Source organism: Ictidomys tridecemlineatus, chromosome 5 (genome assembly GCF_052094955.1).
Source record: "Ictidomys tridecemlineatus isolate mIctTri1 chromosome 5, mIctTri1.hap1, whole genome shotgun sequence".
Lineage (NCBI taxonomy): Eukaryota > Metazoa > Chordata > Mammalia > Rodentia > Sciuridae > Ictidomys > Ictidomys tridecemlineatus.
The window spans coordinates 9032056-9053778 of record NC_135481.1 but is presented as its reverse complement, the minus strand read 5'-3'; the positions used below and the strand labels follow the sequence as shown (position 1 = coordinate 9053778).

General features: G+C 57.5%; 1 protein-coding gene across 1 annotated transcript in view; it reads right to left on the bottom strand.

The window, feature by feature from the left end:
- Cspg4 (chondroitin sulfate proteoglycan 4) overlaps positions 1-21723 on the bottom strand; it is a 36110-nt gene that overhangs the window by 2777 nt on the left and 11610 nt on the right. The window contains exons 2-9 of the mRNA XM_005316826.4: positions 13945-14108; positions 8513-12049; positions 6937-7419; positions 6428-6604; positions 4776-4974; positions 4549-4683; positions 4258-4424; positions 217-400 (exon numbers count right to left, since the gene is read on the bottom strand). Of these exons, the coding sequence (XP_005316883.2) occupies positions 217-400; positions 4258-4424; positions 4549-4683; positions 4776-4974; positions 6428-6604; positions 6937-7419; positions 8513-12049; positions 13945-14108 (5046 nt within the window). The remainder of the gene's footprint in view (positions 1-216; positions 401-4257; positions 4425-4548; positions 4684-4775; positions 4975-6427; positions 6605-6936; positions 7420-8512; positions 12050-13944; positions 14109-21723) is intronic.

The window sequence follows — 21723 nt, the reverse complement described above, 5'->3', positions numbered from 1 at the left end:
AGGTTGTGCCTTCCTTCAAGTCAGGTACCCCAGAATTGGACTGGGGGTCCTGGGGGGACAAGGATTCTATCCCCCCATCACAAAGCCCCCAACCCACCCTTCCTATAACTTCCCAGATCTCGGGGAGCTGTAATAGGAGCTGCTGACCAGTCCTGTTGCCCTCCTCGTGGGGCCTCTCCCTTCACCCCCAACCTTGCCAGGGCATCAGCTTCTCACCTTTGTTTCTCCAGAGGTGGGTGAGACGCTGGGGACAGGTGGCCTCAAAAGAGATAGTCACAGCGAGGGTGGCAGCCATGTCAGGAGCAGGGGGCGAGGACAGCAGGAGCTCTATGGCATCATGGGCTTCCCAGAAGGGCTCAGGGGACATGTCGTGCTCATATAGGACATTCCCAGCATATACCTGAAGGAGACACCATTGTTGGGGGTGACAGGCTGGCACCGGCACTGGGCACTCCTGTTTCCCCAATACTCCAGTGCCCAGCCTCACACTGTGCTCTCCCAGCTGTGCCCAGGCCTGTGTGAGTGTGTCCTCTGCTCTCTGCCTCACCAGCTCAGGAGTCTCCATTAGGCAGTTGGGTGGCAGCAAAGGGCTGGGCTCTGGAGTCAGCTGCCTGGGTTCCTATCCCAGCTCCGCCAGCTGGGCCAATCCCCAGCTCTCAGTCTCTGGGGAATGCCATCATCTAACTGTGCTCCCATCAACTGCAAGTCCTTGTGATCCACCAGGTCCCTTCCTCTCTGACTTACTAAACATACCACTTCTATAATCTCCCTTCTTTCTCCAATTGGATCAGTGCCCCCCCCACGATCATTCTCTGCATTATTTAACCATAATATTCTTCCTTCTATCTTAAAAACACTCCTATCCACTTCACTTTTTCCACCAGTGCTCGCAACCTCCTGCCTTACTGCTTTTCTTTGTAGCAAAACTCCCCCAGAAAAAAAGTCCACGTCCTCCTCCACACATCCTCAGTCGCTCCACTCAGGCTTGAGATCCAAAACCTGTTCTTGCCAAGGGCACAGGGGTCTCAGGGGTATCAGACCCCGGGGCAGGGTCTCAGGCCTCACGGACCTGCTCGGCATCATTGACCAATGGAGCAGTCCTTCTCCAAGATAGCTGTTGACTTCTGGGCCATTCTACCCTCTGGGTTCTCCTCCTAGCTCACAGACTTTTGATGGTTTCTTTACTTCTCTCCAGCGTCTTATGGAGAGGCCTCTGACTCTGTCCTGCTAGACTCCGGTGCTTTCAAGCAGATGCAGGGCCTCAGACAGCAGCTCTGCTAAAGACCCCTGATCCAGATCTCTAGTCCAGAATGCTCTTGCCTGAACCTGAGACTCAGATTTCTTTCTTTCTTTTTTTTTTTTTTTTGGTCGTGGGGAATGAACTCAGGGGTGCTTTAACCACTAAGCCACATCCCCAGCCCTTTTTGTTTTTTGAGACAGGGTCTCACTGAGTTGCTTAGGGCCTTGCTAAGTTGCTGAGGCTGGCTTTGAACTTGTGATCCTCCTGCTTCAGCCTCCCAAGCTGCTGGGATTACAGGAGTGACCCACCGCACCTGGCTCCAGACTTAGATTTCTACCCAAGTCCTCAGCAGTACCATGTGGATGTCCAATGAACATCTCAAGCTTCACAGATCATTTGGACTCCTGCTCTGCCCTGCCTCCCAGTCTCCCACCAGAGATGATGGCAGCTCAACTCATCAGTGTCTCAGTAAGAACCACAGAAGTCCTCTGTGGCTGTTCTTCACTACCACATCTCCTGCCTCGATTGTAGCAATAACTTCCAGGCAGTTGCTGGCCCACGTCCTCTACAGTTTGTTCTTTATATGGAAAGAAAGTGAGACTAAAAATCAAGGTTAAGATCTTTTTTTTTTTTTTCTCTTCTGAGTCAAGTTCTTGCTATGTTGTCCAGGCTGGTCTCCAACTCTTGGGCTCAAGTGATTCTCCTGCCTCAGCCTCCTGAGCAGCTGGGACTACAGCATATACCATTGTCCCCAGCTTATTAGGTCACTCTTTTGCTCAAATTCTATAATGGCTCACCATTTGAACACAAAGGCCCCATAATAACCCTGTTGCTTCTGTGACTTCAACTCCCTCCAACAATCGCTGCGATTACAGGCATGTGCCATGGCACCAGCTCTGAATAGAAACTTAGTGTGCAGAGACTCCAGGCACAGCGGGGACTGGGGTGGGCTGGGAACAAGCTGGTCTAAATGGGGAGGAGATCTTGTGCTAAGGGAGGCGCTGATCCTCAGGAGTTTGCTACAAGAGAGAACACAGGCCTTTTAAGAAATGGATAATCAGGGTTTTGGGAACACCATGATTGATATGCTGATGGTTAACTTAAAAATATAAATTCAAAGTGTGCCCAAATAAAACACATCTGTGGCTCAGAGGTAGATTGCAAAGAATGAAAGACTCCCAGGCTGATGAACAGGCTGCCAGGGAATGGAGACCCCCAAGCAGTGGGTGTAGGAGGCTGGATGTCTGTGTTCCAGAAATCCTGTGAGTAGGAGGTGTCTGGAGGGGAGTCAGGTAAACCCAGGCCAGGGAGGAGGGATCCCTGGGCTGCGGGAAACAAGCACTGTCCTCTGGTGAAAGGAAGATCAGCAGTCAGAAGGCAGTGCTGGTTTTGTCTCTTACTAGCCACGTGCTCTCATCTGACCTCCATGAGCCTCAGTTTCCTTATCTGCAAAGTGGGGACACCTGATCCCTGCCCTGCCTAGCTCAGAGCATTGTAGGACAGCGATGCTATTAAAACACTGCCAGTCTGGTCTTGCCCTGCCCCCTACCCCTAGTGGAGGAGGGTGTCTCTGCCACGTAGCCTCTTCCCAGCCTCCCTGGGTGACACTGCCAGCCTGGGCCCCTGGTGGCCATTCAGTCTAGCTCTTCACTTTGCTGGGGTATGAGGAAAGTTAATGTGGGGACTGTGGAGCTGGGGAGGGGCACATACAGCCTCATCCTGTGCCTTCTCCCTTCCTGAATATTTAATGTCACGGCTCCTAGAGACTTGGGGTACTCAGCTGCTGTAGCTGCTGGCCTGCTGAGTATATTGCTATGGGAGAGGGCAGGCAAGGGGCCCTCGTAGGAGCTGGGGCTCCAGGAGAACAGGAAACCCAGCTTTTCAGCATTGATGCGACAGACCTAAGAGATCTCCCTCCACCTTGGTCAAAGCCATCCCCTTCCCTGTCTGCGCTACTTGCTGGGGCAGGGACTGGTTTGTCATGTGCTGAGTTCCACTTAACGTGATGCTTCTCAGAAGAGACTGGGCACCCTGGTGGGGTGGGAAGGAATGATTAGGGCTTAGGAGGTCTCTGGGAGGAGAGGAGGGGGAGTTGGAGAGGGACCTGGAGGTGGGGTCTACTGTTTTAGAGGGAAGGCAGGTCCCTCGGGAGGTCCTTGAAGCAGTAGGGGTCCTGAGCACCCCGAGACTGCCCCTGCTCAGGACTAACTGGGATCCTGTGCTGGGCCTGGACACCAACACAGCCTGTGGGCAGGAGCATCAGGGGCACCGGCAGCTCAGCAGAGCCCGTGTTCTTCTCCGCCTTTGGGGAAAGACAAGGCTGTCAGGAAACTCACAGCACCTCTATCTACAGAGACATCTACATGATGGCGGCTGGCCCCATGGGTGCAGTTAGCAGAGAGCCCTGCAATCCCAGCAGCCTAGCAGCCTGCCTCTACCTGGGACTGAGAGTTCTAATTCTGACTGGTGGCCTTGGTATGCCCAGGGACAGCTATACTCTGAAGCTGCTCTGATGGGTGGCAGTGACTTCACTTCCAGCCTGGCCTACTCAGCTGCCTGTCTACCAAGCTGTTCCCACGGCCTGCTCTGCTCCTTGGGGGCACCTGACTCGAGCCCCAGGCTCACTCCTCTGCCCTCAGCCTAACTTCATCTCAAGCTCTATCCCCTGAACCAAGCACCGCCCCTCACCAGCTACTGGGCTGCCTCTGCTGCCTTCTCCCCTGCACCTTTCCAAGCCTCTAGGATCTAGTTGCAGCTTCCCCGGATGCTGGGCCCCAGGACCTTATCCTTGCTTTGGGACCCTGCAGCCCTGACCTTCTGTATCCTTGTCCTGCTCCCTTGGACCACTAAGCCTCACCTGCCCCACCTGCCTGGCAGTTCCTAAAGTGCAGGCCCCGGGGGGCTTTGCTGCTAATGATGCTGGAGCTGGTACCCGTGTTTACGTGGAAGTCTTTAGGCCCTGCAGGTCACCTGAGTTTGGATGGAGACCTGCAGTAGCTGCAGAGTTGGGCCCTTACCTCAGCCTGAGTGAAGTTCACCAGGGCCTCCCCAGCACTGCCCTGCTGGACATGGAATAGCCGGCCAAGCTGGGGCCCCCGCAGCACCCTGTAGAACAGGTGGTGGGGGTCCGTGCCTGCACTGGAGCTGGCTCTCAGGCTCTGGCTGCTGAGAGGCTGGACAGACTCTGTGAGAGGCAAAAAGGGCTGGTCAGCCTTTGCCCAGGAGCCAAGACAAACCCTGCAGCTGCCAGAGGCCACATGGTCCTGGTGGCTGCCCTCAGCTCTGCCCCAGCTACTCAGCAGACCCACCTGGGCAGACGGTCAGTGTCCGGCTGCCCTCCAGCGACAGCAGCACTTGCTTCTGGGCTGCCACGCGGAAGAAGTGTCCGGAGGAAGTGTGCTCCCCATCAGAGAGGTCAAAGCGGAATCCTCCATCCAGGGCTCCTGAGGACAGGGGTGGAACTGAATCCCACTGGCCCAAGACGGGTCCCTACCCTCAGGACATCCCAACCGGCTGCAGAAACCCGAGCACTCACCTCTGTGCGAGAACAGTACGAGCCCGCTGTCCAGCTGGGCCTGTGTGAAGTGGTGGACTTCGGTGCCTGGCGCCATGCGCAGCACTACACGCCCGTTGCTAGGCTGCTCAATGGTGTAGACCAGGTCCTTGGGTCCTGAGTCGCCGTCTGTGCTCCGAAGGGCCTCAGTAGGTATGGGCACAGTGGCCCCCTCCCACATCTGGGGACATAGGCCTGTGAAGGTTCCATCCCGCCATGCTTACCCACCCCCATCCTCCTGGCCTGGGGCCACCATCTGAGGGGTGGGGTCTTGCCCCTAGGTCCGGTTACATGTCCTTCTGGGTCAATCACTCATGGGCAGTGTTGAGAGGGACCCCCATTCCCAGAAATAACGGTCTTTTGGCATTCCTGGGCTCCTCCCTCCTACAGCCCTAGGAAGAGGAGGCTCCAGCCCAGGGCTGGGGACACAAACATGGGTGGATGGCACCACCTGGTGGCCAAACTGCCACACAGCATTCCTGGCCGGTGGTTGCCCAGGCAGCTTTTAGTCTGAGTCATACTGGTTTCCCTGCCCCCCAGCTGACCCCCAAGTTATATCCTAAACCACAAAGGACTCTGTGCCCTATGTCAGAGACAGCCCAGCTTAGTCCTCTTCTGGAAATTATTTAGTACTTGGAGTTGAACTGAGGGCCTCGCACATGTGAGGCAAGTGCGCTACCACTGAGCTACCTCTATAACCGTAACCCTTTTTTATTTTGAGCCAGGCATGGTGGCACATGCCTGTAATCCCAATGACTGGGGAGGCTGAGGCAGCAGGAGAATTGCAAGCTGGAGGCTAACCTCAAAAACTTATCAAGACTCTCAAAATAAAGAATAAAAAGGGCTGGAGATGTGGCTCAGTGGTAAAGCACCCCTGGGTTCAATCCCTGGTACAAAGAAAAAAAAAAAAAGGTGGGGACATGGTTTAAAATTTATTTTGAGATATGGCCTTGCTAGGGTGCCCAGCCTGGCCTTGAACTTTCTATCTTTGCACCTCAGTCTCCTGAGTCAACAGAATTACAGGCATGAGCCACTGCCCCTGCTTGGAACCTTATAGAGCTCCTACTGACAGGGGTTTTCTTCACCCCGAAAGCTGGCAATCAAAGCCCTGCCTATCTTGTGTTGTGCCATGTGGGCTGGGCCAAGCTGCAGCCTTTCTGTTCCACAAGTAACATCTATCCTGTCCGGGCCTCAGTCTTCACCTCTGCAGAGTGGGGGGGTACCAGTGCTCTGCGGTGACATAAGGGTCGGGAGAGCCCAGCTACGGCCTCTGCTTGTGGAGGATGAAGGTGGAGGCTTAACTTCTCCCCACCTCAGGACCACCCTTAAGGACTTGTAAGAAATTCTGTCAGGTGTTTTGCTTTAGGAAAAGCCTTCTGCTACAAGTGAGTCCAGGAGCTAGCAGGGCCAGTGTAGCCATTCACGAGGCTACTAGCTGCACACAACAAAAGCTCACCCCTGTGTTCGATCCTCGGCATGGTATCCCATCTTGTCTTCCAACAACCTACTAAGGCATGTGCCACTTTGCAGAGGAGGAAACTGAGACTTGGAGGGGGTGTACTATATGTAGGGAAGTAGGAGACCCTGCCCCTTCATAGGAGCAGAGGTGGGGGTGGTCCCAGGGATGCTCCCACCTGTAGGCCTGTGTTTGTGATGAGGACAGGGGGCTGGTCATTAACTGGCAGGATGGTGATGGCGAAGGTCACGGGATGACTCTGGCGGTCCACCTCGGAAGCATTTGCTACCAGGACAAAGCTGTCTGTCAGCGTCTCGCTCCCGTCGTGCACATAGTGGATCAGCTGCTCCTCCACCTACAGGCAGGCGCAGGGCTGGTGGTCAGGCCCCAGCAGGACTGGGACTTACCGGGGGTCTCAGGCCCAGCACCCTCGTGCCCTGATTTTGGGTGTAGGAGGAGACCGCCTCTTCAGAGCTTTAGTTTCCATAGAGGGAAGGCGGGAAGAATAATTTCTACGTCCCAGAGGGATTGAGAGGAAAGTGAGATATAAAACAAGGTAGTCCCTAAATTCTGTGGCTCCCCATCTCTTCTCGGTACCTACCCCTAGACTGGGAATTTCTGGGGCTCCTCACTCTGTGCCCAGGGGTGGGCAACCGCACAGCCCCTGGGTCTCCCGGACAGCTGTACCTCTTTCCAGGAGAAGGTGCTGAGGGTCCCATCTTGAGCTTGCTCCTCCCTCTGCAGGGCCCCGTGCCGGGGCGGCTCCAGCACCTGCAGGTTGAGGCTTGGCAGCGTGGGGAAGTAAGGCCCCGTGACACGGAGCAGCGGAGGGGCCAGGGTGCGGGTACCACCCTCGGGAACACTGAAGTTCTGTGCCTCCAGGGGGATGGCAGTGGGCAGCACCTCCAGCTCCATAAGGATGCCCTCGAGGGGAGCACCCAGGCCAGAGGTCACGTCCAGGGAGAAGGTATCACGCCAGGCCTCAGGGCGGGAGTGTAGGTACAGGACGCGGCCCGCATCCACAGCCTCCTGAGGGAAGCTGTGCACGGGGTCCAGCCTGGGCGGCTCATCCGCTGAGGCACCCTGTGACACCATCACCAGGTAGCCGGCACTTGGGGGGCTCTTCACTGAGAACACGATGTCTGCTGGTGGTACTGCCTCCTGGGCTGCCTGTCAACAGAAGGCAGTGGGGACTCACAGCAGGTCACAGAGGGGGCCGTCTCTCTCTCTCTCTCTCTCTCTCACACACACACACACACACACACACACACACAGACACACACACGCACGCGTGCGCGGTTGTACTCAGACTTTGCTAAGGTGATGCCTGGTTTGCCTGGAGCCTTCTGTCCCCCACCCTGCTGTTACGATTTCTGACCACCAGAGGGCGCCCAGTCCTTCCTAGAGGCATAGGCTCCCACACTCCAGATGGCAGAGTCTGGAGGGGGACCTGCCCAAAAGCTGTGGGGTGCTCCCTCATCTAAAGAAATGGAGCCATAAAAAACAAGGCTAAAACTACCACCAAATGCACATTTCTGATCTTGTGCCTCTGCTTGGAATATCATCCCTTTCCCCTGCTATTGACACCCTGTATTCTTCAAAGCCTGGCTCAAACGCAGCCTTTTCTAGTGGGGGGACATCCTGACACCAGATGTGTTTGGTCAGTCTCTCCAAAACTCCAGACACTCAGAACCAGAAGGGCTTCAGAAACTGGCAGTGTAGGAGAATACAGCCAAGAGAGGGCAAGGGCCTGGCCCGAGGTCACGCAGCAAGTCAATGAGCCTGCCAGACAGCCTGTGGTTGCGCTGCAAGGTTCCTGGGTGGTGAGAAGCCCTTCACAGATTGTCAGTCCTGGAAAAGGAACTGAGAGTGCAGGAACTTGAGCGACACTGAAGCCTGTTTCCACGTCCAGCAACTCTCAAATCTCTGTGCCCATGATAACCTCCCTGGGAACTTACTAGAAAGCAGACTCTTGGGCTCCACTTCAAAGATTCTGAGCGCCTATCTATAGCCCAGGAGTCTGCATGGCTAGCCACAGCAGGCGCACACGTGTGTATATCTGAAGGCACATACAACTCATGGGCAGATGTGTGTCCCACAAGTTCCCCAGAACCTGTTGGCCACAACATGTACAGGTACACACCAAGGCAAGGGCACACACACCCCAGAAGCCAGCACTCACATCCCCAGCACACAAGCTTGCTCGGCAGGAGGCCGCAATGGAGGCCCCACCTGGCCCAGCCTGGACCACCCAGCTCCTCACCTCCAGCTGGTCCCTTCTGATCTCAGCTGCTTCCCCCTGGAAGACGTAGATCTTTTTGTGCTGAACCAGTTGCAGTGGGGCCACTGGGCCCTCCAGAGCAATGGTCACCTGTAGGGTGGCATCTGTGTGCACTGGCCCTGCTTCCACAGAGAGGGACAGGGTGTCACGGGGGCTGAGGCTGCCATTGTGGCTGTAGAGAATGGCCCCATCCACCAAATCCTGATGGGAGAAGCTGGTGGTTGGCTGGCCAGCCTGGAGCAGCTGCCCCCAGCGAGGGCCAGCCGTGACATGATAATGGACCTCATCCCCACTGCGGATGTCCAGGTTGGTGTCCAGATGGAGCACTGCGGTATCGATGGTGCCCTGGCCTCCTTGAGGGACCACCAGGCTGGAGCCATTGGCCACACGGAGGTAGGGTGCGGAGGCCTGCACCTCGAGCATCGCGGTGGCCTGGTGCTGCCCATCGGACACCTGCAGCTGCAGCCAGCCGTGGTCAGCCCCTGAGTGCACAAACAGGACCTGCCTCTTCCGGAGGTCCTCCTGTGTGAAGCGGTAAATGGGCCGGCTTGGCTCATCCACAGCCACGATGCTGCCAAAGAGGAGGTCCTTGCGGGTCAGCACCAGCTGAGCATCAGTGAAGCCCGAGTCGGCATCGCTGAAGGCCACGTCGTCCGTCGTCAACAGCCGCTGTCCACCTCGGGCCACGTGAAAGACACGGCTGATGGTCTGCACAGGGGCGTGGTCATTCACAGGCTGGATGGCCACTCGGAAGACACCCCGAACCTCCTCCCAGGCCATGTCACCGCTGCCCTCGCCCTGGCGGGTGGCCACAAATGGGATATCATCTTCTGTGGTCTCGGAGTCATCATGCTGGTAGACCAGCCGGCCACGCAGCAGGTCTTCGTTGGTGAAGGATGTTACCATGGTGGCCTGGTCCTGTGGCCCCCGCCAAGCCAACCTTCCATGGCGGGGTCGCTCCATGACCTCATAGAGGTAGCTGGCACTGTTGAGACTCTTGACAAAGAGGTGGTCAGCAGAGAGGACACCCTCACCACCCTCGGGCACGGAGAGGAGGACGTTGGTGAGCACCGGAGCATCTGGGTCACCACCGATGTGGATAGGGAAAGTATAGAGCGGGGAGAAGTGTGGAGGGGTCGTGACCCGGAAGCGGAAGGAGTCCTCGACTGCCTCTGAGGCCCGTGCTGTGGCCCCATAGGTCACCCGTCCAGCCTGCAGGTCATCCTGGCTGAAACTCTCGCCATCTGCCAGCCTCCTGCCCTGTAGTTGAAGGTTGCCTTTCCTGGGGGCCTGAGTCACCTCGTAGTGGAAGGACCGGGGCCCGGGGCCTGCCTCCTCCACGGCAGCCTCCAGGTGGGCTGCGGTGAGGACCTCCTGCCGGGTGTTCTGGGTGTGCAGCGGCTCTAGCCGCACCATCCACACCGTGGCTCTCTGGATGCTCACTGGGAAGGACAGATTGCTCAGAGTCTCCTGGCCCACCTGCACCTCCAGGGCCAGGTTCTCCACGGTGTCCTCAGAGTGGTGCTGGGGATCGGTGCTCAGGTACCTCACCCGGCCCTGCTCCACATCGCGCTGGTGGAACGCCTGCGTGGCCCACCACTCAGCGCCCTCCGCCCCGCCTGCCCCCTGCTTCTGCAGCTCCCCAAACCGCAGGGTGCCCGTGACTCGGAACAGCACACTCACATCCTGCCCCACAGCGTTGGTCTCCACCGAGAGGTTGGCGGGCAAGATGGGGGTGGCAGAGCCCTGGGCCAGGCGCAGCCCTGTGCTGTGGCGGATCTGGATGGCTGGCCGGACAGCCACTACCTTCAGTGTGGCTGGGGGGCTAGCCTGCAGCCCATCACTGACACGGAATGTCAGGTCCTGTGCAGGGCCATCGCGGTGGACGTACACGATGCTACCGGCCTCTAGCTCCCGGCAGGAGAACTCCGTGGCTGGCTCCCCAGGCTGGTCTCGGTGCTCCACAGGGAGGCGGGTGGAAGCACCTAGGAGCTGGAAGGTGAGGCCCTCGCAGGCAGAGTCGGGATCATAAGCCTGGAAAATCTCGGGCCCCAGAGGCTTCTGTGTGTGTTCCAGGATCACCATGAGATTCCCGTGCGGGAAGATGATTCGGGGTGGGTCATTGACAGGGTTGATCTGGATGGGTAGGAGGTAAGTTTGACCCCTCCGTAAACAAGAGGGCACAGGTGCCCGAGCTGTCACTGACACCTCCAGCACCAGCTGGTCGGAGGTGTCCTCAGAGCCATCGTGGACGAAGCGGGCCTTGCGGTTCACCACGTCCAGTAGAGTGAACATCTTCCGGGCCTGGGCACCAGGGATGTCCAGCTCCAGCTCGCCATGGCGTGCCCCCCGGCTCACACTGAACAGCACCTGGGATTTGCGGAGCTCAGCTTCAGTCAGGTCCAGTGTGGGCTGCACATGCCGCCACTCAAGCCAGGCCGTGCCACCCTCGGCCACCACAAGTGGGCTGATGGTCAGCAGTTGGGTAAAGTTGGCAAAGACAGGAGGCAGTCCGGGTTCGGGGATGCATGGCTCAGGCAGCTCCATGGCTGGCCAAGCCTCAGGTGCCACGGTGGAGAAAGCCTCATAGGGGCCGTAGCCGTCTTCCTCGTACTCGTCTCCCTCCAGCCTGCAGCCGGCCGTCATGCCGCGAGTGAGCAGGGCTTCCCGGAGCCCCTGCCTCTGGCCATTGACACTGAGGTCCTCCATGCAGCCCAGCAGAGAGGCGTTGGCAGCCCCCGGGGCCAGACTCAGGCGGTGTTCCTGGAGGTGACGGGAGGCCTCTGTGTCCAGTCCCCCCAGGAGGAGACTGCCACGTGGCTCCAGGTAGCTGAGGACCCCACGGTTGGACGTACGTGTGGGGTACTGGTCCACAGAGATTTCCAGCCGGTGAGCATCCATGTGGATGCTGACCTCATGGGGCTGTCCGTCGGCCACAGGCACGCTGTTGTGAAGCAGCACGGTGCCCTGGCCCTTCTCAACCACAGCCCGCAGGTGGCCCTCGAATATGTCTACATAGATGAAGTCCCCGGGACGGCCCCCTGCCTGGAAGGCCAAGGGTGCCTGCCGGCTCTGGGTGGTGAGCGTAAACTCCAGCGTGCCTTCGTCCTGAGTGCTCCAGGCAGGGAAGGCAGCCAGTGAGTGGGGCCCAGAGAAGCCCAGGGCCACATCATCGCCAGCAGAGAACTCCTCAGCACAGCCGTCAGGAACATCAGGGGTCAGTGGCCTGAGGAGGCTACGGCCATTGAGGGTGGCTACATGGAGGCAGCCCCTCAGGGGTCGGCTGGTTCCTCTCAGGTAAGGCAGGCTGAGGCTCCCACAGCCCCCCACAAAGAGCCCATAGGGGACCTCCAGGGGCGCTCCCTGGACTGGGGCGGAGGTGTTCAGAAGCCCATCGACAGAGAGCAGGGCCCAGCTGTCGGAAATGGTGAGCACCACAGTGTGGGGGGCCGAGTCGCTGAGCAGCATCTCCCCTGGTGTCTGCAGCCTCAGCTCCTCGTGGCCCAGGACGAGTCTGACCTGAGGAGAGACAGGGAGATCAGAGCCGGAGATGGCACCCTGAATCCACCACTTCCCCTACAAAAGCATAGTGTGTCCCTCACACTTGGGGTTCCCTGAAAAAGGGGCCCTAGGACACGGGCCCTTGTTGCCTTCTTGCCATTTCTTTACTCATCTCCAGAAAACTCAGCAAAAGGAACTCAGCCAGGTCTGGAGAGACTCGGGGACCCTGTTGTGAATCTGATTCCTGCTCACAGGGGACTGCTGCAGAGCAAGATGTTCTCCCAAAGATTCAATTCATATATCTTTATTCTTCTTCCTCTTTCCTTGGGTGAGAGGTGCCAGAAGAATCACCATGGGTTCTAGAAAATTCTACCTCCAAAAAAATGAGCACCTGGGAATCGTCTGAAAGACTCCCTAAGAAAGGCAAAGTCACTGAAGGCAATCGGGGTGACTAAAGGCAGCTGGGCTCACTGTTCAGGGATGGGGGCTCAATCAGTGTTTTGATAGTTTAGTAAAGTAAAATCTCCCTGACTTGGGGGGACTCTGTGTAGGTGGGGGTCTTCCATAACATCAACACCAGCACTGGCTGTATTGATACTTCCACAACCAGACAGTAGAATGGGTGGTGGTAGAGCATGGGACCTTGGGAGTCCCAGTATGGAGCACCCTCTACAGGGGTGGCCACCACCATCATTCCTGCAGGGCAGAACTGCATCAGCACCAGGCCATACCGGGCCCGAGTTCCACAGTGACACCTTGTGGCAGTGAGAAGCAATGGTGTCAGCAGACTGATCAGGCCACAGTCCTTTTCCCACTGGGGTGTGGAGTAGATGGATCTGCCAGATGTGGACTAAGACCCTGGGTTCTCACCCTCTTCATGATTAGAGGGAAGACTCGAGGGAGAGCCAGAAGATTCCTTGGTAATAAAGCTTGTGTTAAAGGATCAAGGGAAAAATGAGGAGGCTCAGTTGGCAATACTGGCCATTACCATCAATGGATGAACAATAGCCACGCAGGCTAACTAATGCAGTGCCAGGGGATGCCCAGTGGACAGTGGGAGCTCAGGAGAGGGGGCCTAGGTAGGGTAAGCACCAGGGGACTCTCTGGGCAAAGTGATGTGTTATGTGAGGTGTCCCCCAAAAGCACATGTGTGAGACAATGCAATTCACGGGAGAAATGATGGGGTTGTCAGAGTCTTAACCCAATCAGTGAATTAATCCCATGATTGGATTAACTGGGTGGTAGCTCGAGGCAGGTGGGGTGTGGCTGGAGGAGGTGGAACATTGGGGGCATGGCTTTGGGGTACATATTTTGTATCTGGCAAGTGGAGTCTCTCTTTCTGCCTTCTGATCATGAATGTGAACAGCTTCCTGCGCCACGCTCTTCCTCCATGATGCTTTGCCCCACCTTGAGCCCCGAGGAAAGGAGCTGTCGTCTGTGCACTAAGACCTTTGAAAATGTGAGCCCCCAAATAAACTTTTCTTCCCCTACAATTGTTCTGGTCAGGTCTTTTAGTCACAGCAGCAAAAAAGCTAAATAAAACAGGCTGTTTGCATTGAGATGGGAAGGATCCCAGGCTCTGCAGGCCCAGGGAAGGGTGAACACACGGTAGAGGTGGTGTGGGAGCAAAGGCCTGCAGCCAGAAGTCGCTGATGGCCAGGGAATGGGAACCGGTTCAGGGTGCTCAGAGCTGAAGTCCAGCTAGGGACATGGTGAGGGGCCAGGCTGGAGGTGGCTGGGGGGCAGAGTCTTTTTATGAGGGAGTCACATTTTCTGGGCTGCTGCTACCCATTTGCAGTGCAGCACTTGAGACCCCAAGGTGAAAGTACTTGCATAAGGCCACGTGACCAGGGGGACATCATTCTAAGCTTGAGAAAGAATCCTGTCCCTGGTCCCAGAGAAATGTCACTGACCTGCAGGTGTCCAGAGTAGAGTTGCAGCAGGAGGTGGTCAGCCTGGCCTGCTGCCAGGAGAAGAAGGGCTTCAGGCTGAGACGTGGAGAATTGCAGCTGTAGGTCTATGTTGGTCAGGGCAGAGGCCACGGGCACCTCCAGGTGGTTCTCACCGAAGAAGGAGGCTGGGTGAGAGAGGGAGCTGTGGTCAAGGCTCACACCTTGCCTGGAGGAGGAAAGGTGCTGCAGAGATAGGCAGGTGGCTGCAGGGAGGGGGTCCTGGGCTGAGGTACCCTCCTGGTTCTCTGTGGCCCAGCCTGAGAGAATTGGCCAGCTCCCGGAATCCTCTTGCTCCCAGCAGAAGGCACAGTTTCACCTTGTGTCCAGTCCAGGCCTTGGACATGAAGAAGGCCAGACCAGAAGTTTCCAGTAACCTAGATCCCTTTCTTAGAGGTGTAGGGCAGAAGGCCTCAGACAGCTCTGGTTCTCCTCCCTGGGGCCCCAGAGACTCTCGCCTCAGTGTGAAACCTCCCTGGTCCATAGGAAACCATCCCTGGCCTGAAAACCTCGTTTGGTGGTCACAGAGCCTTGAAATGGAGTGTCAGAAGAATCACTTCTAATCCAAGCCAATCCCTGCTAACATTCCTTCTCCTGGGTGCCCCCAGGGGCACCATACCAGCAAGGGTTCCTGGGCAATCCTTGTCACACCACGTCTACCTTCATGGTTGGCTGGGGCCATGCTGATGCCTGATGGTGGTTCTCAGACAGACAGCCCACCCACCCGGCTCTTCTCCTAGGTCATTCTTAACAGCTGCATTTTGGGGTGGGGGTAGCGGCTTGTTGGTCTGAGTCTGCCAAGGAGCAAAGGCTCAGAGGCCAGATGGAAACCACTTGCAGTGTCAGACCCAAAATTGGCCAAAACTTCCTCCATCCCCACTGCTATTGCTTCCTGCTGCAAAGCTGTTACCAGTCCCTGGTGAGCACTCAGATCCACCCCTATGTTTCCACCATGGCCAAGGAGTTTGGGATGACAACAGCCGAGATCCTCCTTCCTCAGGCCAATCTGGGGCCCGAGGCTGAAGACACGGTGTGGGAGGCCAAAGGGTCTGCTGAGCAGGCCAAAGAGGGCTCCCAAAACAGCAGAGCCTGTTTGGTCACTGCGTAGGGTTCCTCTTGTACCACACTGGGACACTTCCTTTTATTAGTTGCTATTTTCTTTAGGCAGTTTCCTAAAATTAGCCTCCCTCGATCTCCAACCTGCCACCACCATCTCTGGTCCATTCCTTTTGCAGTGATTAGAATAATTGTAACCTTGACTCTGCCTGCAGATGTCCAGAGCTAGGGCAGGGTGGGAGGGGGCAGACAGGAATGGGGGAGAGGAGGACTCAGCTCTGTTGGGCTCCCCTGAAACCCCGTGAATAAGCACAGGCTGATGGCCTTGATAGGGATAATCTGGCACCAGCCACACACGTGCTGGTCCCCAGCCAGCCTGAGCCAGCTGACATCCGCCTGAGGAAGTAGCATCAGCCACTGGAGGGGCCTGAGCCTTGTGTGCCCCGGGAGGGATGTGCAAGAAAGATATCGCTCTTCCCTAGGCTGGGCTGGAATCCCCTCCAGCACCTTCTCTTGCCAGCACTGCTAGTAACACTGGAACCTTGTCTGGGAGCTAACAGGATCAAGGAAGAATGCTAAAGCATCTGGGCAGGTGCAGCCCAGTGGGCTCAGCAGGCCCAGAACACCTCAGGCCAGTAAGGGACAGACCAGGAAACTGGCAGGTGGTGAGTGCCTATAGGGGCACCTATAGGCATGGCTATTGCTTCTGCTGCTTCTTGTACCAGGGATTGAACCCAGGGGCGCTTAACCACTGAGCCACATCCCCAGCCCTTTTTGTGTTTTACTTTGAGATAGGGCCTTGCTAACTTGCTGAGGCTGGCTTTGAACTCATGATCCTCCTGCTTCAGCCTCCCAAGCTGCTGGGATGAGAGGCATGTGTCATCATGCCTGGCAGGTCATTGCTTCTTAAGAGCACAACACAGCATGCTAAACTGAGGGCAGCCGTGGCACAGAGGATGGGGCATGCAGCCCCCACAGGATGGAGCCACCATGGAGATGGGCTGGGGTGGCTCATAGCAGCTGGCCAGAGCCAAGTGCTAAAGTTTCAGGAATTTGGTGAGCCAGGTGACGTTGCCCACAGGGAGAATATTTATATCATGGAAAGAAGTAAACATGTCAAATCAAGACTCCCCCTCCCCTCCAGAAATCCTGTTGCGAAACATTGACCTGCTGGTCCCCCACAAGGAAGGGGGCGCCTCTCCTCCCCTGGTGGGAGCCAGCCCACCCACACTCCCTTGCACTGAAGGTGGACGCAAACTGGTTGGGATGTGGTGGAAGCCAGGGCGCTGGTCCAGGTAGGAACTGAAGTACATGGCTGGCCCTAACCACTCAGCCACCTGCGGCCAGCCCCCTCCCACAGGAGAGAGCAGCAGTCTGTTGGGCCACTGTGGGAGGGTGGCAGGAAGCAGAGGTACTTTCCAGAGAGCTGGGGTGTGAATGGGCCTATTGAGGGGCTGGGCCCTGCTGTTTCCTGTGGGTACAGGCGAGGAGGGGCTCACACTGGCTGCCTTGTGCTCTGGAGTACACAGGCCAGGCAGCCCCTTGTCCCCGCAGAGGCCTCGCTGGCCAGGGCTTTGGAAACTCTGACAGAGCCTCTCCCCCTACTTCTGTTCTTCTTCTGCCCCTCTTACCCTCTGATGGGCTACAGTTGCAAGAACCCGGAATCCCTGTCCTGGAGGTGGGGGAGCAGCTGAAGGGGGCTTTGAATGTAGAGGGGTACAGGATAAAGAAGTCTCCAATTGAGCCAACTCTGGAAAACTTCCTGGAGGAGGTGAGGGTGACACAAACCAAGAGAGGAAGGGGAAGAGACCATCTCTGAGGTGGGCAGTGAGGCCATGTGAGGGGCCAGTGGGAATACACAGGTCCTCCTTCAGTGGGGCAGAGGATGTTTCTGCCCCCTCATCCCCTAGTGGCTCTAGAAGGTAGAGAAGCAGAAGGGAAAAGCAGTGTGAGCCATGACAGGTGTAGTGGCCAGATTAGGGCAGTGTAGTGGGGAGAGATGGGTGGTGACGAGGCATCAGCACAGCTGAGACCTGCCCTCCATTCTCTTGACCCCAAAGATTTATCAAAACACCAGCCCAGACTTGCAGCAGTTGGGTAGACTATTCTATTCACTGGCAGTTCAGGTCTCAGTGGTACCATTCTGTGAAATGGACACTCCTTCCCACCCCTTCTCACTTCTGACTGTGGGGACTGATCCTGGAGGTCCTTCCAGGTCCAGGAGTCTGCTCTCCAGTATGGATGTGCAGGGGGTTAATGGTGTGGGCTGCCAGGGTCATAACAAGCCTTCAGCATAGAAGGAGCAGGATGCCCTGAAGACCTGGGGACATGCAGAGGAGCAGGAGGACAGCCATGGGCCTGGGCTTCCCTGTCTGGAGGAAGGTGCATAGGGAAGTATCCAGGGCTATGCAGATGTGTACTCGCGAGTGTGTGCAAGTGGGTGGCTGATGGGGTGTGCTCTGAGTTTGCATAAGGCTATGTGTTTGTGTGTGTGCGCGTGTGGGCCGGGAGCTGCCAGGACAGAGCAGCGATTGTGCCCAGGCCTGTCCTGCCCCTTAGTGCTTGCCCGCTGCTGCTTGGCTGGGCCTGGCGGTGTGAAAGCAGCCGTGTGTTCCTGGAGGGCTCCTGCCCCTCCCGCTGGCGCCCATCCGAGAGGTCGGCCGAAGGTGGAGAAGCCCTCAGCTGCCCACCCTTCCTCCCAGAACAGGGCTCTGATGTGCAGGGCGCTGTTGCCTGGGCCCAGGGTGGGGCGGCTCTGTCCTTCTTGAGACCTGCGGGCATAGAAAGAGCCCTGTGTCCTTTCCTGCCAATCCCCTTCTCAGACGGGCAGATGAAGCCTGAGTCAGGGTCCCCCAGCAAGCCACCATCTGGCAGGTCATGGGCTGTGTTGGCATCTCCTGGCTCCCTGGGGGCATCCCTGGGATATGTGTGAATGGGGACCTGGTCCCTGCCCCCGGGAGCCCTAAGCACGAGGCCTGCTTCTTATCATATGTCCGACCTTCTGCCTGTCAGTAGGTTCTTGGGACAAGGGGTCCTTGTGTGGGGAGCATCTCGGTGCATTATGCTCCTGGCCTGGCGGGGCAAGGCCCCAGCCTTTCCTAACCTGAGGCTGCTTCAGAGCCTGCAGCGTTCTCAGGATGCCTGGGGACATGCCAGCTACCTCTGTCCCTGTCTCTGTCTTGTCCTCTCTGCTATGCATGCCAGCCTGGACCTCTATTTTGCCCTGGTCCTTCCCTAGCTTGGTCTTTGGCTCCTCCTGCTCTAGGATAGTCTGGGGAATCAGGCCTGGGGCCTCCAGCCATCCCCACCCTGAACCCCCAATTCCTGGGAGTTGAGTCCCCCAATATCAAAGTTGTCTGCAGCCCAAGCCTGCGATAGACTGCACTTCCCAGACAGACACACGGAGGCTGCAGGGGAGAAGCACCTGACAGGGAGGCAGAAAGAGCTGCAGTTCCAGGCCTAGCCACCTGAGGCCTGCTTCCCAGGCTCCCCGGGGGTACCCCACTCCCTGGCAGCGGATCCCTCTGTGCCCTGCTCCCCGCCACATTCCCGCTCGCCTGGGGGCAGCCAGGCAGGCCCCACAGCCGGCGTGCGTCATGGGCGGTGGCAGCATTCCTGGGTGTCTGCTGCTGCCTGACTTTATAAGGGAGTAAGTGGGAGCCCAGAGCCACCGGGCAGGATGGCCAGTGAGAAATGCCCAGAGCCCAGCTGAGGAGGGCCTGGAGACCCGGGCATGGGAGTGTTGGGGGGCAGTGAGTGCTGCTCTAAGGGAGAGGTGGCTGGGAAGGGGGGCATATTCATCATTCATTCATTCACAAATGCTAGAAGGCAGGGATGCGAGAGCCAACCTGGAGACAGTGAGCCTGAGAGAGGGACTGAAACTTAGAATAAGAAGCCCGGAGTGGTCGCGCACACCTGTAATCCCAGGAGCCAGAGAGGCTGAGGTGGGAGGATCGTGAGTTCAAAGCCAGCCTCAGCAACTTAGCAAGGCCCTAAACAAGTCAGTGAGACCCAATCTCAAAAGAAAAAAATAAAAGGGTTGGGATGTGGTTCAGTGGTTAAGTGCCCCTGGGTACAATTTCTAGTATCAAAGGATAAAAAAAAAAATAAAAGAAATGAAGATGCTCTCCTCCTCCACAGAGTAAACCCAGGGATTCAGACCAAGGCAGAGGCAGGAGATGGAGGACAGAGAAGGCAGGATGTTGGCAGAGGCCCTGCCTCCCTGGACAGGAGGGAGGAGGGGGCCAGTGGGGGAAGGAGAAGTCCCGCCTGGGTGGAGCTGCACTTCTCCACCACAGCCCCTTGGGGTTTGGCACCAGGGGTGGCAGGTCTGGGAGAGGCTGGAGTCTGAGGTAGCCTGAGGGGGTCATGGTGTGCAGTGCGTGGGAGGGCCGAGGCAGGGGTGAAGTCCTCTCTGTCTCCCCTCCAGGATGGGTGTGTTGGGGGTGGCCCACCTGGAGGCTGAATGCTGGCCTTGTGTGAGAGCAGGATGGGCCTGGTGCCCCGCTCCAGCAGCCAGGCCCTGTTTGAGGTCACCCAGCCCTCTAGACCATGGGCCAGATTCCTTCCCTTGGAGTTTCAAGGGACACCCTCTCTCTCTCTCTTTTTTTTTTTTTTTTTCAGTACTAGGAATTAAACCCAGGGTTGCTCTACCACCTGGGCCATCAAAGGGCTCCATCCCCAGCCTTTTTTCGTTTTGAGTTAGGGGTTGCCCAGACTACTTGGGATCCTCCTGCCTCAGCCTCCTGGCTGAGATTATAGGCACGTGCCACCACACCATCCAGGGTGAGGGGATCAGCTCTTCTTAACACCAGTGTTCGGCCCTGAGGCTAGGGACACTTACAGGAGGTGGGGTGGGGTGGACAGGCCTCTGATTTGCAGGCAGAGCCTGTGGGGCTGCTGCTCTGGGCCGGCTCTCCTATCTCCAAGGAAGGACAGTTAAAGGGATGTGCGGAGGTCACGGAGCCTGCATGGCCGTGTGGGTGGTGTGTGGTAAGGATGGGAACACCTTGGGTCCACACTCTGGTCCACCGTGAACTCTGGACACTGGACAGGACTGGAGGGCCCCTTCCCTGCCTTGTGTCTGCCTCCTGTCTGGGCTCCCATCACGAGGGAGGCATTGACTCTTGGACCTGCTCAGGTGCCAGCCTCTCCAGAACCTCCTCCCCAGCAAACCCTCCATTATCACCCCCACAAGGCTTGGCCATCCCAAACTTGAGTTATCACCCTCCCCCCAACTCTGCTACTCTGAAGGAGCCATGGGATTTTCAGGGGGCAGACTTCAGGTCAGACCCAAGGGACAACATAGGCTGCCCAGGGGTGACATGACAGTGGAGTCACCAGAGCCAAGGCTAGATGGCTCATTGCCGGCCGGGATTGCTGTCGGGGAGCTGCAGACCCCACACCTGCAGCCCACACGGCAGTCATGGGTTTTCAGCCATTCTAAATCCCTGATTCCAGATGGTTCTATAACCAGCAGCCACTGCTCCTCCGCTGGCTCAAGATTTGCCTCCGGACAGTGGGAGATTAGTTCAAAATCATACGGAACTTAACATGGCAGCCATCCCTCTCAGGTGACAAGACCTCATCCCGGTGGAGAGCTGAATGCCAGGCTCCACAGGACTCAGGGTGGACGGCCTCCACAAATAGGCACTGCGGAGACCTCTGCTGGGGTTAGGGTGGTCCCTCCCACTCCACCCCAGAACTCTTGAGTCACGAGACTCTCACCCCAGGCACTTGACCTTCTGGTTTCGTTGCCTTTCCGGTCCCTTTCAAAGGAGGCCAGGGCAGGAGAGTGATTTCCCTGGCTCTTGCTTCAGTTCTGGCCCCCTGGGCGCTGGCCTCAGCTACAGGTCCTCTAACCAAGTGCCATGAGTCACCATGCAGAGGGGCATATATTAGGGCATATTTCCAAATTAGGGCCCTCCTCTGGAAGATGAGTGCCCCCGGACAGACAGCAGGGGATGGGTGGGGTGGTGGATGCTGAGCTTGGTCCATGGAGGCCTATAGGGGCAGACGGGTGTTCTGGGCTCCCCGCCATGTGTCCCAACCCTGGGGCCATGTGGGGCACAGAGGAAGTGGGAGGGAAAATGAGAGGTTTGGAGGGAAGCAGCAGCCCAGAGTCCAGCCCAGGCTGCAGGGGTGGGAGGGGAGGAAGGGCTTCAATGGCGTCTTTGTGAAGCACTACTGCTCCCCAGGCCGGGGCCCAGAGGGTGGGGCTGCTGTGGTGGGGAGCCATTCCAGGAGGCTTTTCCCTGCCTTATAATTTTCCTCCTTGTTCGGGGAGATGGGTGGATCTCCTGGCTCTTTTCCACATCCCCAGTCCCTGGCTTTCCAGGACCTAGGGGACGTGGGGCTCTCATCTCAGTGGCCCCTCTTGCTGGAAAGAGAAAGAGGAGGAAGTCACCTGGCCTGGGGCCACCCAGCTCCTGGGGCTCCCATTCTCCAGGGGAGGAAGCTGAGGCTCAGAGAGGACACTCCCTTGGGCTCGGCCTCAGGGGAGCAGAGATGGAGCTGGGTGTGGCTGGGGCTGGGTGCCGGGGTGTCGACAGGGTGTGTGTGCAACATCCCGGGCACAAAAAGCGGGCTGTGGATCGGAAGTGGAACATCTGCCCTGGCTGCAGAGGACGAGGGTGTGAGAGCTGGCCAGCAGCCTGCGCCTGCGGAGACACACTTTTTCCCTTCTTG